At 40.1% G+C, this 13713-nt stretch overlaps 1 protein-coding gene across 3 annotated transcripts in view; it reads right to left on the bottom strand.

The window, feature by feature from the left end:
- The window catches only part of SLC22A15 (solute carrier family 22 member 15), a 42973-nt gene extending 29577 nt beyond the window's left edge, over window positions 1-13396 (bottom strand). For all 3 annotated transcript variants that reach the window (XR_010073249.1, XR_010073250.1, XM_063351735.1), the window contains exon 1: window positions 13214-13396. Coding sequence is in view for 1 of the 3 variants with exons in the window: in XM_063351735.1 (XP_063207805.1) it covers window positions 13214-13300 (87 nt within the window). In the remaining 2 variants the exon portion in view is untranslated. The remainder of the gene's footprint in view (window positions 1-13213) is intronic.
- Between the last annotated feature and the right edge of the window lie 317 nt (window positions 13397-13713).

The following is a 13713-nucleotide window of genomic DNA, read 5'->3' as shown; positions in this document are numbered from 1 at the left end:
GAATAAATAAAATGGCTGGAAACTGAGACATTTCAAGCCTTATTTAGAGCTGGGTCACTGCTGCTTGCTCAGAAGAGCATTCACAGGCCACTGCTTTAACAGTCGACCCTGCAACTCCATCTTAAAACCCAGTGTTTTTACACCTGTTTGAACATAGATGTGCCACAAGTTCGGGAACAGAAGACAATTAAAGTCTTCTGAGACAAAAGCAGCTGCTGGTAACAACCCAAAGACAACCCCACACTCCAAATAAAACTGCCTCTTGTCTCAAGCCCCCACTGAGGAACAGTAACTCAGCACAGTAGCTCCTGACAAAAAAAAAAAATAAAAAAAAAATCCTGTTGCTTCTCCTACCTACTCCCTCCATAAAAAAACCCCTCAGCCATGCCACTCCATTCCTCAAACCCCACTTGATTGAGACACCTCCCGAATATAGTCCTTGCTCTGCTCCCAGCATCTCCTCTTTATGTTCTTGTGAGGAAGGTACCCATAAAAAGTGCGTTCTTTCAGAAGGCTGCCACACAAATAACTCTCAAAACTGGGAAGACTGAGCAGTTGGAGTTACACCTAGATCTAAATGAGAATTCCTACTAAATTAACAGAGACCCCTGAGTTACCACTCAAAAGCATTTTCTTTCCATTGGCTCCTTTTTGCATTCTACATGATAAACTTCTACTGCAGTAGCAGGAGGTAAATAAATATTGCAAAAAAAAAATCATTCTTTTTCCATTTTTGAATATAAAATCATTGAATATCAAAAGGAATTTGGAAGAAAACCCACAATATCTTATGTTATTTAAGCTAAAGAACAACTTTTCTATAGACAACAATGAAAAGTAAAAGACCTTATCTGCAAAAGAAGGCAAAGACTAAACTTACATGGGGAAAGAGGCGTTAAAAAGCTGAGTGGCCACGTTGCTAGGGATGTATGGATACGATACTCTCAAGAACAGTTTGAAATTACTGAGAAATGAGAATTAGAGGTCATGATCTGTGGTGCATCCCTGTACTTTGACTTGCTCAGACAATTCTGTGTCAGGACTAAGCGATAACATCCTTGCTTTTGTCTTGTGATATAATAAACATTTTTTTGAAGTAGTTCAGGAAATGAAATCCTCAAGGCATTTGGTTTAGAGAAAGAAAGCAAAACGCTTCATTTCTGCTCTAGGTGAACACCACCCCAGCTACAGAAAGCTAAATCAAAAAAATACGTGATTGCCGGCACACAAAGAAACACTACAGATATTTTTTCAACAACAAAATTCAGCCTTAATCATCCCAGTGGCTACAGTAAGCAAGGATATAACAAAGATAGAAACACTTTCAATTGATCTGTTGAATCAGAAAAATGTATGAAAACAGAGACATGTTTTGATGTTAGCAAATAGTATTGTTCTATATTGGAGTTCATTGGAGTCACTACTGTCACAAGACTCTTTTTCCTAGTGAACATCTGCCTTGTACTTTGGGTAACAGGTATGGTAAACTCTCCTTATTTCATTGCAAACCTAAAACCAAACCAAAAACCACAAAACACCTCCAAAAATTAATTTACACTTTTGAAGACCAGAGGCGTTTTCTAGAAGTCGTCTTAAACATGACAAAATAAACTCCAAACTTAAAGAAATTCAGAATACAGTTTAACATTCAAATAAAAGGCAGGAGTTCCTGTTAATGAATCTGGAGATTTCCCCCCTTAAGAATCCTAAATGTTTGGATGTAGCAATAACATAGTTGTGTAGACTGGTGATCGATATAAAATGCTATCAACTCAGAATAGAAATATTACTTAACAACTATAAGGTATAAAATGGCTACATTATTTGCACTGTGGCAAACAACAAAGCCTTCCATTTATGCTATAACCCATATAGTACAAGTCAAGTGAAATTTGTCATTTAATGTATACCTTTTATTCATAAAACATTTTAATTGGTTGTACATGTATGTTAACAGTTCCCCACCGAATTCCCTGCACTGATCTGTGTTAATCAAGTTGAATACCAAGCACAGGGGGAGGAGGTAGCAGCTCCCAGTCACTGATGATGAAATGCTGAATTTTGTTAGTTTCATTTAAGTTTCTCCTGTTTGCGTATATTCTCTGGAGGTTAAGATTTTATAGTCCTCTAGATTAGGAGTCCATGGTGTAAGCAGATTTATTAAAAGGCTACATCTTAATACCCTGTAAACTTTCACTTTCTCTGCTAAGTAGAAGGAATTTTAGATAGCCATTCATAGTCATTTCATTAACACATTTTCAAATCAACTTAAAATTAACTTTTTAAAATTAATATTAATAGAAATGCCTGGAGTGTCTTGACCAACTTTCTTCACATCCATTTTCATAATAAATTACTTCCAAGAAAAATGCAGAATCTCTAATAAGACTAGCAAGGGAGGGGGAAAATAGTTTCATTTGTGTATAATGAAAATACACACACACAAAAATAATTTAAGAAATTCTTTTAGACATCATAATTTAGCCATTATGAAGCACAAACGAAAAACAAACCCGAGCCTTAAATTCTACTAAGATGCATTTTCAGCCTTTCTAATCAGCTCATTAGCAATTCACAACCAGCCTGGTCATTCTAGACAACTATCAGCTGAAGCATTCACTGCTGATCAAAATAATGAGCAGGCCACTAAATTCTGACCTTTCAAATACAGAAACATTAAAGCTGTACCTTGAGGAAAGACAGAAATTAAGGAAGAGCAGTGAATGACCTTGCTCTGATAGAAGCCTACAATGAAGTGATGGTTACATCTTGGGATTAGAGTAATTTCTCCTAAACCCATGACAAGCAGCTGAAAAGCGGACGGCCACCTTATTTTTGAAAGTCTAATGATCTCATCTGCTCCAAGTTATTTTGAGAGGGTGATTTGCCCTTAAATTCACATGATTTCCCCCCCCCCCCCCGCCCCCAATGACTCTTTTGTGTAGAAAAGCCCTAAAACACCTTTCTGCTGCAAAATTATTATCTGCTGCCAACAACACGTTCTTCTAGCAAAGTATCTTCCTCCCTCTTGGTAGCACAGTAGGAGAGAGAACACCGTAAGACAGAAGGAAAGGCTATGCTGTAGTTACAAAGTGAAGAATCACCATGTGCAGAACACGATGTAATCTCTCAGATGCTTAACAACCCGAACCCCACTCTGATAGGAGATATTCCCCATGAAGGATGTAACCACTGTTGATTATTACCTGTGGAACAATGCAGTGGATGCATATTTTGAAAGAGCTTAGGGTTTCCGTAGAGAATCTGAGAAAACCTACCCTATTTAGAGTTTTTCAACCTTAAAATGGAGGCCTCCGGAATCCACAGAAAAAAAGGTCCAAAGTCTGTCCAAACCCATACATAGCTTTATTCTAAAATTCTCCAACATTTACATTGAAATCTATCACCATGCAGCAAACCACAACTCTGAGCCTTGTTTCCTACAGGTCTGTGGAAAACGTCCCCTTGGCTTCCCTTTCTTCTGTTCCAAACATACACATCCGCAGATTGGTGATAGGACTGCAGGATACATACCTAGGCTCTCACCTCCTCAGCTCTAGTTGCTTCAATAATTATTTTGCAGTCTATCAATCACAAGAAAATGAATCTACCCTATTTCTGCCAACATACAGAAGTGATCTTTACAAGCAACATTTAGTGAAGTACTGTCAGCTCTGCACTTTTATCACTAGTGCCATTCCAGAGACTCAGTATTTCTAGCTAAATTGATACCATTTGAGATTTCTCAGTTATTATCAAAGAACCCAAACCAGAGGGTATGTCAGAGTCTGCTTATAACTGGAGAGCAAAACAGAGGGTGGAATGCAGACAGTGGCAAAGGAAGTCAAAACAAAGTTCCACAAAGGGTTCCCCAAGAACAATATTCTTCACACAACAAGATCACATTAAATTGTGTCAATAGCATGAGATTCTTCTACCTTTTCCACCACCCCATTCTCCCAAATGCCAGAATACACAACTAAGAAAACTTACCATCAAAAGGCAGGTTGCTATTACTTACTGCAAGCTGGATTTCTCCACAGTGCTATAGATACAGATAATGAGCTTGCTGTTAAGAAGTCAGCTGTCAGTCTTGTACTAAAGCAAAATCTTGCAAGACAATTATCTATATGATTTGCTCAGGACAGATAGAACAACTTACAGGACTGAAAAGAGCTCAATAGGATTCCTCTGCTGTGGTATACCAGCCTTTTGAGTAAGTTAACAGTGTGCTACCTACCACAGAAACATTAAAAATGACCATAAATACACTTTTTTTCTTCAAAATAACATAGGAGGTACAAGCAATGCACATGATATTAAGGAGACCTGGAATTTGCTAGAGAGAAGCAGGTGCTACAATGCTCCTGGCACATTACAAAGTACACCACCTGAAAAAAACCCTCACAGCCTTGACCTACAAAGCATCAAGTTCAGTGACAGAAATTAACAGAAGTTTTACTATACATTTAAACAGCACAGCAGCTGACTACATGCTGGTAGACTGAAAACATGAGTTCAGAACTGCTTCAGGCAGTATAGCCTAAAGCATTTGCATTTTCGTAGTATGCTGGATTACATGCAACAACCCTTAAGAAATGCAAACATACTTATTTAGGATGGACTCATATACTATATCTCAAGAGAGCTAGGACCAGACTTGCCACTGCTATGACTGGATCGCCTTGAGCAAGGGAAATAAAGTCACCCTCACACCATAGGTTGACAGGCCTTTGAACATGAATAAGGAAGTTTGAAGTATTATTTTTCTGCCTTTAAAAACAAAGGGCAGAAAGAAGGCTTAGGTGCTTTATTAAAATATCTACACGTAAACTTCCAGTCTCTCTCTGCCAAAAATGCTCACACACTGTGAACTTAGAGAACCAAGCCAATAAACAAGAACTAAAATTATGAAAAGCACTATAAGCACTACCTCTGCTTGAACAGCAATATTCAAGAAAGTTAAATTACATTTATGTACAATCAAATGCCAAGACTTGTCAGGTGAACACCAGCTATACAGTTTCATCAATACCACATCAGAAGTGCCACTCCACTTTTCTTATGTAAAGTACTTAGAAGAAAGCAAAAAAAGTGCCAGAAGTTCCTATACCAGTTTATGAACAGACTACAAACCAGCCCACGACCGAACCATCTTAATGGTACTGTAGGGTGACATGACGGAAAAAATCTGCTAAAAAAGAGCAGGAATTGTGGGCTCACAAGTATCAGGCAGAGTTTAGCTTCCACAAGCATAATTATTCCTTTGTCAGCATTTCATCTTTGTCCCTCTTTGTCTGCATATCTTCCAGCCTGCTTTGGCTATCAACATAACGAATCTCAGCCAGTATCATTAGAGATCAAAGTTCTAACCTTAGCACACTGGTTTGGGACACCACCACAGAATAGTGGGTGAGTATCTTGGTGTCACAGAGGGAGTTCTGCTAAGACTATGAGAAGAGCACATTCTCAGCTGTGCCTGGACTTCCTTGCTACCAAATAATGAGAGCATTTGATTTGATAAAAACATGCAATAAGAGCATACACTGATTACTTCAAATGTTTCTGCTATTTAAGTATCCAGACTAAAAGACATGGCCAACATTTATACAAGCTGCTTTCAGTCATTTATTCATTTTAAGGACTTGCCTGAGAATAAGCAATTGGATCTACTTGTGTTTGATTGGTTTTTTGTTTGGTCGGGGGTGGGTTTTTTTGGTTTTTGTTTGTTTTGTTTTTCAATTAAAATGTCTTGGGTTTACTGCTATCAGAACAACATGATGCTCCAGAACTGAAAAATAGGTTTTTTCCAATTTTGTGGTGGAACTTGCTAAACCAGTGATTTTCAACTTCATAGCCAACAGGCCTCAGAAGTCCCTGAATTACTTCTTGAAGTCCTGGGAAAAATAATTAAGAAACACAAAGCTGTCAGCACTCTTAAATTTACTGTACAAGGATTTAACACCTTCAGTGGGAAGCCTGTAGGGGCTCTGCAAATTGAAAGAGATTTAAGAGCTCTGGTCTTTTCTCTATATATTTTTGAAACACCAATAACTTAACAGCATACCACAAACAGAAAGCTGGAATAAGCTATACATACAACTCTCTTCAGCTTTCCTTACCCAAGCATCTCAAAAGCTTCATTGTACTTTCCAAGGCAAATACTTAACACCCTTCACCCGCAAGCCCACTAGGATTAGGAAAATGACCAGGTGAACAATGTTTAACCTGGTTAAGTCCCAAATCTAGCCAGAGATCACATTGTAAACAGACAAGACCTAGAAAATAGGCACTATTTCTCCAGAGGGATTCCAGTCCCACTGGGCTGGTACTTGCAAAAAGCAAGCAGAGGTTTTACTTAATGCAAACAATGCACGTGAAGCACTACATTACCTATAAATAGAAGTAGTTATATTAACTAATACAGTTTAAAAAGCATTTGAGAGCACAAAACTTTATTTGGGTCAGAAATAAAGAGTAACAATCATGTCGGAAACAATTATTCTGAATTCAATTACACTTATACTGGTTGTATCACCTGAGAGAAAAGGAAATTAGTGTCTCTAAAATGGAGGAAGTGGCAGTGAGGAGAGCCCTGATGATGTGGCTTGCTAGTGGAAAAACACAGCTAATTTATTACCTACAAAACATGGGAAGTTAGAGACCGTGTGTACACATGGGGAGGGAAGAAGGAAAGGGAGATAATGTGTCATAATACAAATATTTTTAATCCTTTTAATCCATCGTCCTTGCTATCCAGTAGAATTACGCCTGTTAACTCCCAGCCTCATCTTACAAGGGTGCTCTGAGGACAGACTGGCTAGATTGACTGTTTCAACAGAGTTTGCCAGGCTGAAAGCCTTCTTGATTAATATCAGAAGATGGGATTGCTTCAGCTCTCACTGAATCCAAATACCATACTACGGCACAAAATATTCTACATAACAATAACTTTATTGTTAATAATCATCTGAAAACATCTCCCCATATGTTTTATGCACACTCCATGTAAAGATACAGTGCACTGACAGTGCCTCTTGGGCACCTTACAATCCCAGTTGTTAAAAAAAACATTGCAAAAGCAAGGCATTCAGTCACAGCTAGAGTAAACAGCCCCAGAGTGAGTTCATTCTGACAGCTTTACGCTTTACACAGCATATAGCCTTCGCTTCTTTTAAAAAGTTTGATTTTTTTTTTTTTAAATAGGTAGAACAATCTGCTTCCCTCCCTGTGTTGCTAGGCCTTCAGAATGGCTACTTCTCCGTGCCTTTCCCAAAACTCATGCTTCTTGCTATGCCCATCAGCAAAATTTCTCTTAAGGTCTTCACAACACCACATTGAACAGACATCCTCTAGAACTGAACTTCACAGAAACTGGAGTCAGCCTTGCACAGTAAATTGTGAAAATTGACTAGATGTGATTATGCATACACACAGAACATGCGGTTTCAGTGTCAGCGTGAATGTAAGGATCATTAGAAGGGCAAGAAGACTCGGCAATTGTGAACAACATGTAGAAGCCCCTAAATATGACCTCAATTACATGTGCTTTGCAGTTCAGATGCAGCTAAAGAAGGGAAGGTCTCAAAGCTGCAGCTCATGTTTCTTCTATACCTCAAGCTTGCTCTCACCATATTTTTCCCAAAGCACAGATTTATAGCTTAGCTGTATGGATGATGCACTGGTTTGGATTAAGACACAACATAATTTTGAGGGAAGATGGAAACATAGGCAGCTGATAAAGTACTCATGACTCCCCTCCACTCAGGATTATTTTTGGAAAAAACAACAGCAAGTTAGCCATTTAAAATTAATCTGCAAGGAAGTAGTTACTGGAATTTAGACTTCTGTGTTATACCTGAGAGTTAAGGACCCCACTGCTAATGAAGCATGTCACAACTCAGCATTGTTATTTCAGGTTTTCTGCAGAATATAGCGTAATGTCTGCAACAGCTACATTAATGTTTTTAAGGTTATAACTATAATATCAGAAAGATAAGTGACTGTTTCTTTTAAGGAACAGTAAGAATCTGAAAGAAGCAATTACAGAAAGACAGACCACACCGAGTCTTGACTATATTTCTGATTCTTCTGGCAGCTATGTTTTATTTACAGAAGGCCACTGAAGTCTCGGTTAGCATCTAAATCATTACACATGAAATTAAATATAACATGTGACCAAAGAAATCTTTTTCCTTAAAAGATTCCCCACACACAATTGGAGCAAATGGTAGGATTGGTCTTCACTTACAAGTTCCACCAACTTTCAGGTAGAAATATTCTTAGCTAAATAAGTAGCAGCATGTCTTTCAGTGTGATTAGTTTACATACCTAATTTATTTTTCTCCCCAAGCAGGAATAAGCTATACCAGAACAAGGAATTACATTCAGCGACTCAACTACTCTAAAAGCCTTCATCACTTCTACAAGGAAAGCAACACCATCCTTTAGCATAAGCACATTCTGAGTAAGATATAACACATGAAAAGATGTGGGAATAAGAAGCTTACCTCAAGAAATAAAAATCTGGGCCCCTACGTTTTATGTTTGTATGCATGCCAAATTTGAAACGACCCCTCTGTGTACATGGCTGCACATGTTTGATATATATTCTGCAACTGCTTTCTCGAGAATCACAGGGACTTAAAACACTTACTTCTCCCACAGACATAAAGAAAAAAGCCAAATAGCGACGTAATCAAAGGGAAGGAAAGTCACACAGCAATTCTGTAAATCCTTTTTATGTCTGCCACCTTGTTTACATAACTTACAGATACTTATAATTAAGCTATGTCTAAGTTACAGCACAAGTAACTTTGGAAAAACAGCATACCTGTCATGAAGCCCCTAGAACACCTTCAGCACCCTATGTTAGCAATTGTAATGCAATTTGTATAACACTCATCTTTTTCCTTCATTTTAAATCATTCGTTACACTTCAGATTTGTTTTGCACTTTCTGTTCAGTTAAAGTCCTAATAGTACACCTCATCAAGCTGTCCAATTTATGATCAATTCTGGCAAGTTCAAAGAACAGTTTAACAGACTCAAGCAAACCGAAGTATTAAAAGAAGATTCACCGACAAAGTATTTCATTACTGTCATTATAACTAGAGTGATGTCTCATGCCATTAAGGAGGTAGAATAACATATGAAGAAGCAGAGTTAAATAAGGCTATGTAAGGGATCACATCTGTATCCTATCTGAAGACAGACACTACTCCTTTTGAATTATTTCTAAAGATTTGGGATGAGCCTGCCTTACTTAAGCCACATGTCCCAGAATCTGCTTTCCCTCAAAATATTTGTGCAGATGGGCTGATTAAAGAGCTGCTTTCTGCATTGTGATATTCTAATGCTAGAAGTCATACATGATCGCATTGCCAACAGCGAAAAGATGTTAGCAGCACCACATCAAGAATGCCTTTGCCATAAAACAAACTATTTTTCAAGGAACCTGGTGTTACTATCTTAACTGTTTTTCCACTTTCCCTTCAGTTAGTAGCAAATCCCTAAGATGGAGAGAAACACTACCCCTAGTAATTATCCATACTGCTGTGCAATGCACGTTACCCAACTTTAGGCAAAGCCTTTTTCAGCTTCAACAAGACCTCCCTTTTAAACTCTAATATGTTTTTATAAGCCTTTAAATAGAGATATAGAAGGAACACACTTCCATTCTCAGATTTCTGCAGGTTCAGTTTGAATTTGGGCAACCCTGCGGCTTGGATTCACCAGCAAAAGCAAACCTCTTTCAACGACATATGTTGAATCACAAGAGACCAAGAATTTATTTATTTTTTTTTAATATGCTTGTACGATCTCAAGCATCTGATCAAGATGTGAGATTTTGTCTAATGTTGCTATATACACTTAAACACCCAGAGACACCATTCTTTAATAATGCTTCAATATAATTTCTTCAAAAGGTAGTGAACACCCTTCTAGTAATCAATAGGTGTCAAGCAACTACTTTTAGTTAAAAGTAAAGTTCTAAGTGTTTCAAGAGTTAACAGTTCCCTTTATTCCTCCCTTAATGTCTTAAAGATACACTGAAAATGCAAGACTAATCCAGCCTCAAATTCACATCATTAGTTTATCACCACATTCTTCAGATAAATTCAGTCTTTGGATAATTCCATACATTTTGGCAAAAAATGTTTTTCTACATTAGCTGTCATCACACTAATTATAAAGTTAGCAACCACTGCTACAGAACATTCCTAGAAGTCTCTCGAAGTCCTACTGAGTTGGTAGTGAATGAGCCAGGCACACCTTAATGCAGTAACAGCTCAACAAGTTAATGAATAACAGCAGCAGGTGGCAGACCAATAATACAAATCAGTGAAAAAACAATGAAGACGAAAGAAGCAGCTCACAAAACTTAACAATCTAGTTTAACACTGATGACATGCAAAAACTTTCTTCCAACTACAAGCAATCTGGAGGAGTTTTGCCAGACTGTCAGTAAACTCACTGCACAGGTTGAGTACAAGTTCACTCAAGCCCACACGAAAATTAACTATCATGTAGAAAGTCTCACCCCTACAGAGTTAAGTGTTTGGTACAGCTTCCTTCAGAGAAGTTCTGTGAGCTAAACTATGTTTCTAATTAGAATTCAGATACCAGATACACTGGCATATCAGTAAGTCTACATGGTAGAAATAGTTAACTGTATATATTTATATGAGAAGAAAAACACTAAGATGAGGGAAAATACCTATAAAATACGTAACTCAAGAGTTCAGAAATATGCAGAGATAAAAAAGCACAAAAGCCTACAAGGAAAGCAAGAACATCAACTGGGAATCTTACGGGGCAGGGAAAGTAGAGAGTTTAAGCTCAGTATATTAGCATAAGAGATGAAGGGACTTGACTCAGCAAAGACAAAAATAGTTTTCACCCCTGTCATATTCTTACCTTTAAGAACGTAGAAATATTTTATACCAATAGGCCAATGTGAAAATACAAGCCAACTGAGGGAGAACATGGGAAGAGACAGGGAAACAAACAAACAAATGGAATAATCGGTCCATGGCAGAGCCAGTGACATAGACTAGCAGGAGTTCTCATTCTGTAGCCAGATGCTGCATTTAATCCACTAAAGGAGCCCATGATTACCTAAATCTACATTACACACACCAGATACATTACTTACCTTTGGGTCCATCCTCCAAAGACCGATGATAAAACAGACAAAAGACTAACAGCAATCATGGCACTTGCCTTCAAACTTGCTCTTGCACATTCCAGTGACACATTATGTAACTTGGCACCAATAAAGGAACACAGAAAGCTACCAACCACCCCAGCAGGAACTAGTTGTATAAGTCCAAACCTATTCACAGACTGAAAGACAACAAGCTTCATATCTAAATCCCTTACAAACTCCTGCACCTGCATGATCTGAAGCAAAGAAAACGTATCAGTCAGGGGATGATCCCCATTGGTAAAGTTGAAGAATTAAAGATAACATGAGAAGAAAAAACAGGCCTACAAACTTACTGTCTTTTTTTCTTCAGTTATTCTGAATTAGTTCAGGATTTGTAAAGATATTTCTGTTTACTTCTCCCATGTGAAATGCAAGTTAATCCATTAAAAACAAAACAAACAAAGAAATGCATTACAGAACAGCTGACCCATACTACTTAAAACCCTGAGAATACACAGCACTTGTCATGGTTGCAGTTCGTTCCAAAACATGACCAGCACTGGAAGAAAAAATAACTATTGCTTCCTTAACCTCTAATCTTCAGTGAGCATACAAGTTTTCTAGCCAGTCAGACAGCAGAATAAACTCTAAGCAATGTATAATTTTATAGGATTAATCAGGTAAACCAGAAAAAAAAAAAAGAAAGAGAGAAACAGTACAAGTAAACGGAAACAGAAACCTACAAAGCTTTTGCTGTTTATCATCATAGCTTTGCAACCAAGTACAGAGTTCCCAACTGACAGAACTGGGCATCTGAATATTCTCTGGTTGTCTTATAAAGCTTCTTAATACTTCTGTCAGCCCCCTAGCTGCCAGAAGACATCTCTAGTCTCACAGCTCATGACTGGAAGTTCTTGATTACTACAAAGTACTGGTCAGCAGAGGTAGGGGGACATTTAAGTTCCCCTCTTCCCTCCTGCAGCTGTTACATTTCCACAGTGGTAGCATTTGTCAGTCTAGCTGAATTCACTAAAATTAAGTTTTTGAAGCGTTAACATGGAGTAGGCCAAACTTGTCAGATTCAAACTATACTTTATGCCTAGGCCTGGCTGTGAAGGCGCGCATATTATCCTTATCTCCCCTCCCTATAGGAACAGGCACAAAGATGAAGCAAAGATGGAAGACGACAAACCTGGTTGCAGAGCACATTGCTTGGTCATGGAGTCTCTAAATGCTGTTCTAGCACTCTACTGTTACTTTGGACTACATTTTTATCACGAAACTTAAGAGAGTTCCATTTTTGTATCTCACAGAATACAAACCTGACTACCCAAAACGTACACCCTCATCCAAATACCTAATGCAGAGACACTGCCCCTACATTCTAAGAGTTAAGTCAAGGCAAATCAAAGGACCATAAGCAGTCACGGCCTATCGGCTGATTAGATGACAGCTTCTGCACACAGAGGTATCAGTGACCAGCTGTAGTTTTTCAAACACCCCCACCACAAACAAGCCACTTGCAACCTAGAAATCACTAGCCTGGGCCATTTACTCTAGGTTGTGTAGGATTCCCAGCAGAGTCTCAGACAGAAGTTGCTGTCTTCCAGTCTAGCTCATAGAAATCTCAGTTTCACTTCAACCTGAAAAACCGCATACTCCTAATTTGCTCACAGAGCGACACAAGGCATAACTCCTCAGGCAGCGCGGCACAGATAGCATCGGCCATTTGCCCCAAATTCACCCTGCAGAAGTTCATTCTGCCTTGCGGACAGAGGCCACCCGTGCCCCAGGAGCACAGCAAACCGCTGCAGGCTAGATCCAGAGCAGAAGACCAGCTACTGCCACCACCAGCCCTCAGCAGAAGGCCTCCAACACCAACCTTCACACCAGGCAGCGCTCGCCACAGGCACATCCACCCAACCACTTGAGAGGGCAACTGCCCACAGCGCCCACACCGTGCGGCTGGGGGCATCCCCCCGCCCGCCACTGCCTCCCCCACGGGCGAGCCCAGGGCGCCGCATCCCACCCCGGGGAACGGGGCGGGGAAGCGGCCTCTCACCTGGAGGAGCATGGCCAGCAGGACGCACAGGTACACCTGGTAGGGCCCCATCTGCCCCACCAGCGGGAACGCCTCCTCCACCTCCATCCCGCTCCCCGCAGCCCCGACGAGCCGCCGCCGCCGCCGAGCAGCGCATCCCCGGCCCGGGGCGGGGCACGGAGCAACGGCCGGGCCCTCGCAGAGGAGGAGGATGAGGAGAAGGAGGAGAGAAGGGCGGGAGGCGCCAGGCGGCGCTCATGCGCAGGCGCCGGGGAGAGCCGCTGGGAAGCGGCCCGCCTCCTTTCTTCGGCGCCCGGCAGGGAAGCGGAAGCGCAACGTTCGCCGTCTTGCCGTTACGGGCGTTAGCGCACGCGCACCTTCCTGGTTTAAATGAAGGGCAGGGGTGAGGGAGGAAGGGATGTTGTGGGAGTGTGTGTGACAGCGCTGCTGAGGGACTGCGAGAGAGGGTTGTGAGGGGGGTCTGCGGGGATGTGGGAGGTCTGAGAGGGGTGTGGTCTATG

Source organism: Chroicocephalus ridibundus, chromosome 1, assembly GCF_963924245.1.
Source record: "Chroicocephalus ridibundus chromosome 1, bChrRid1.1, whole genome shotgun sequence".
In the NCBI taxonomy this organism is placed as follows: domain Eukaryota; kingdom Metazoa; phylum Chordata; class Aves; order Charadriiformes; family Laridae; genus Chroicocephalus; species Chroicocephalus ridibundus.
This window is presented reverse-complemented; position numbering and strand designations above follow the sequence as displayed.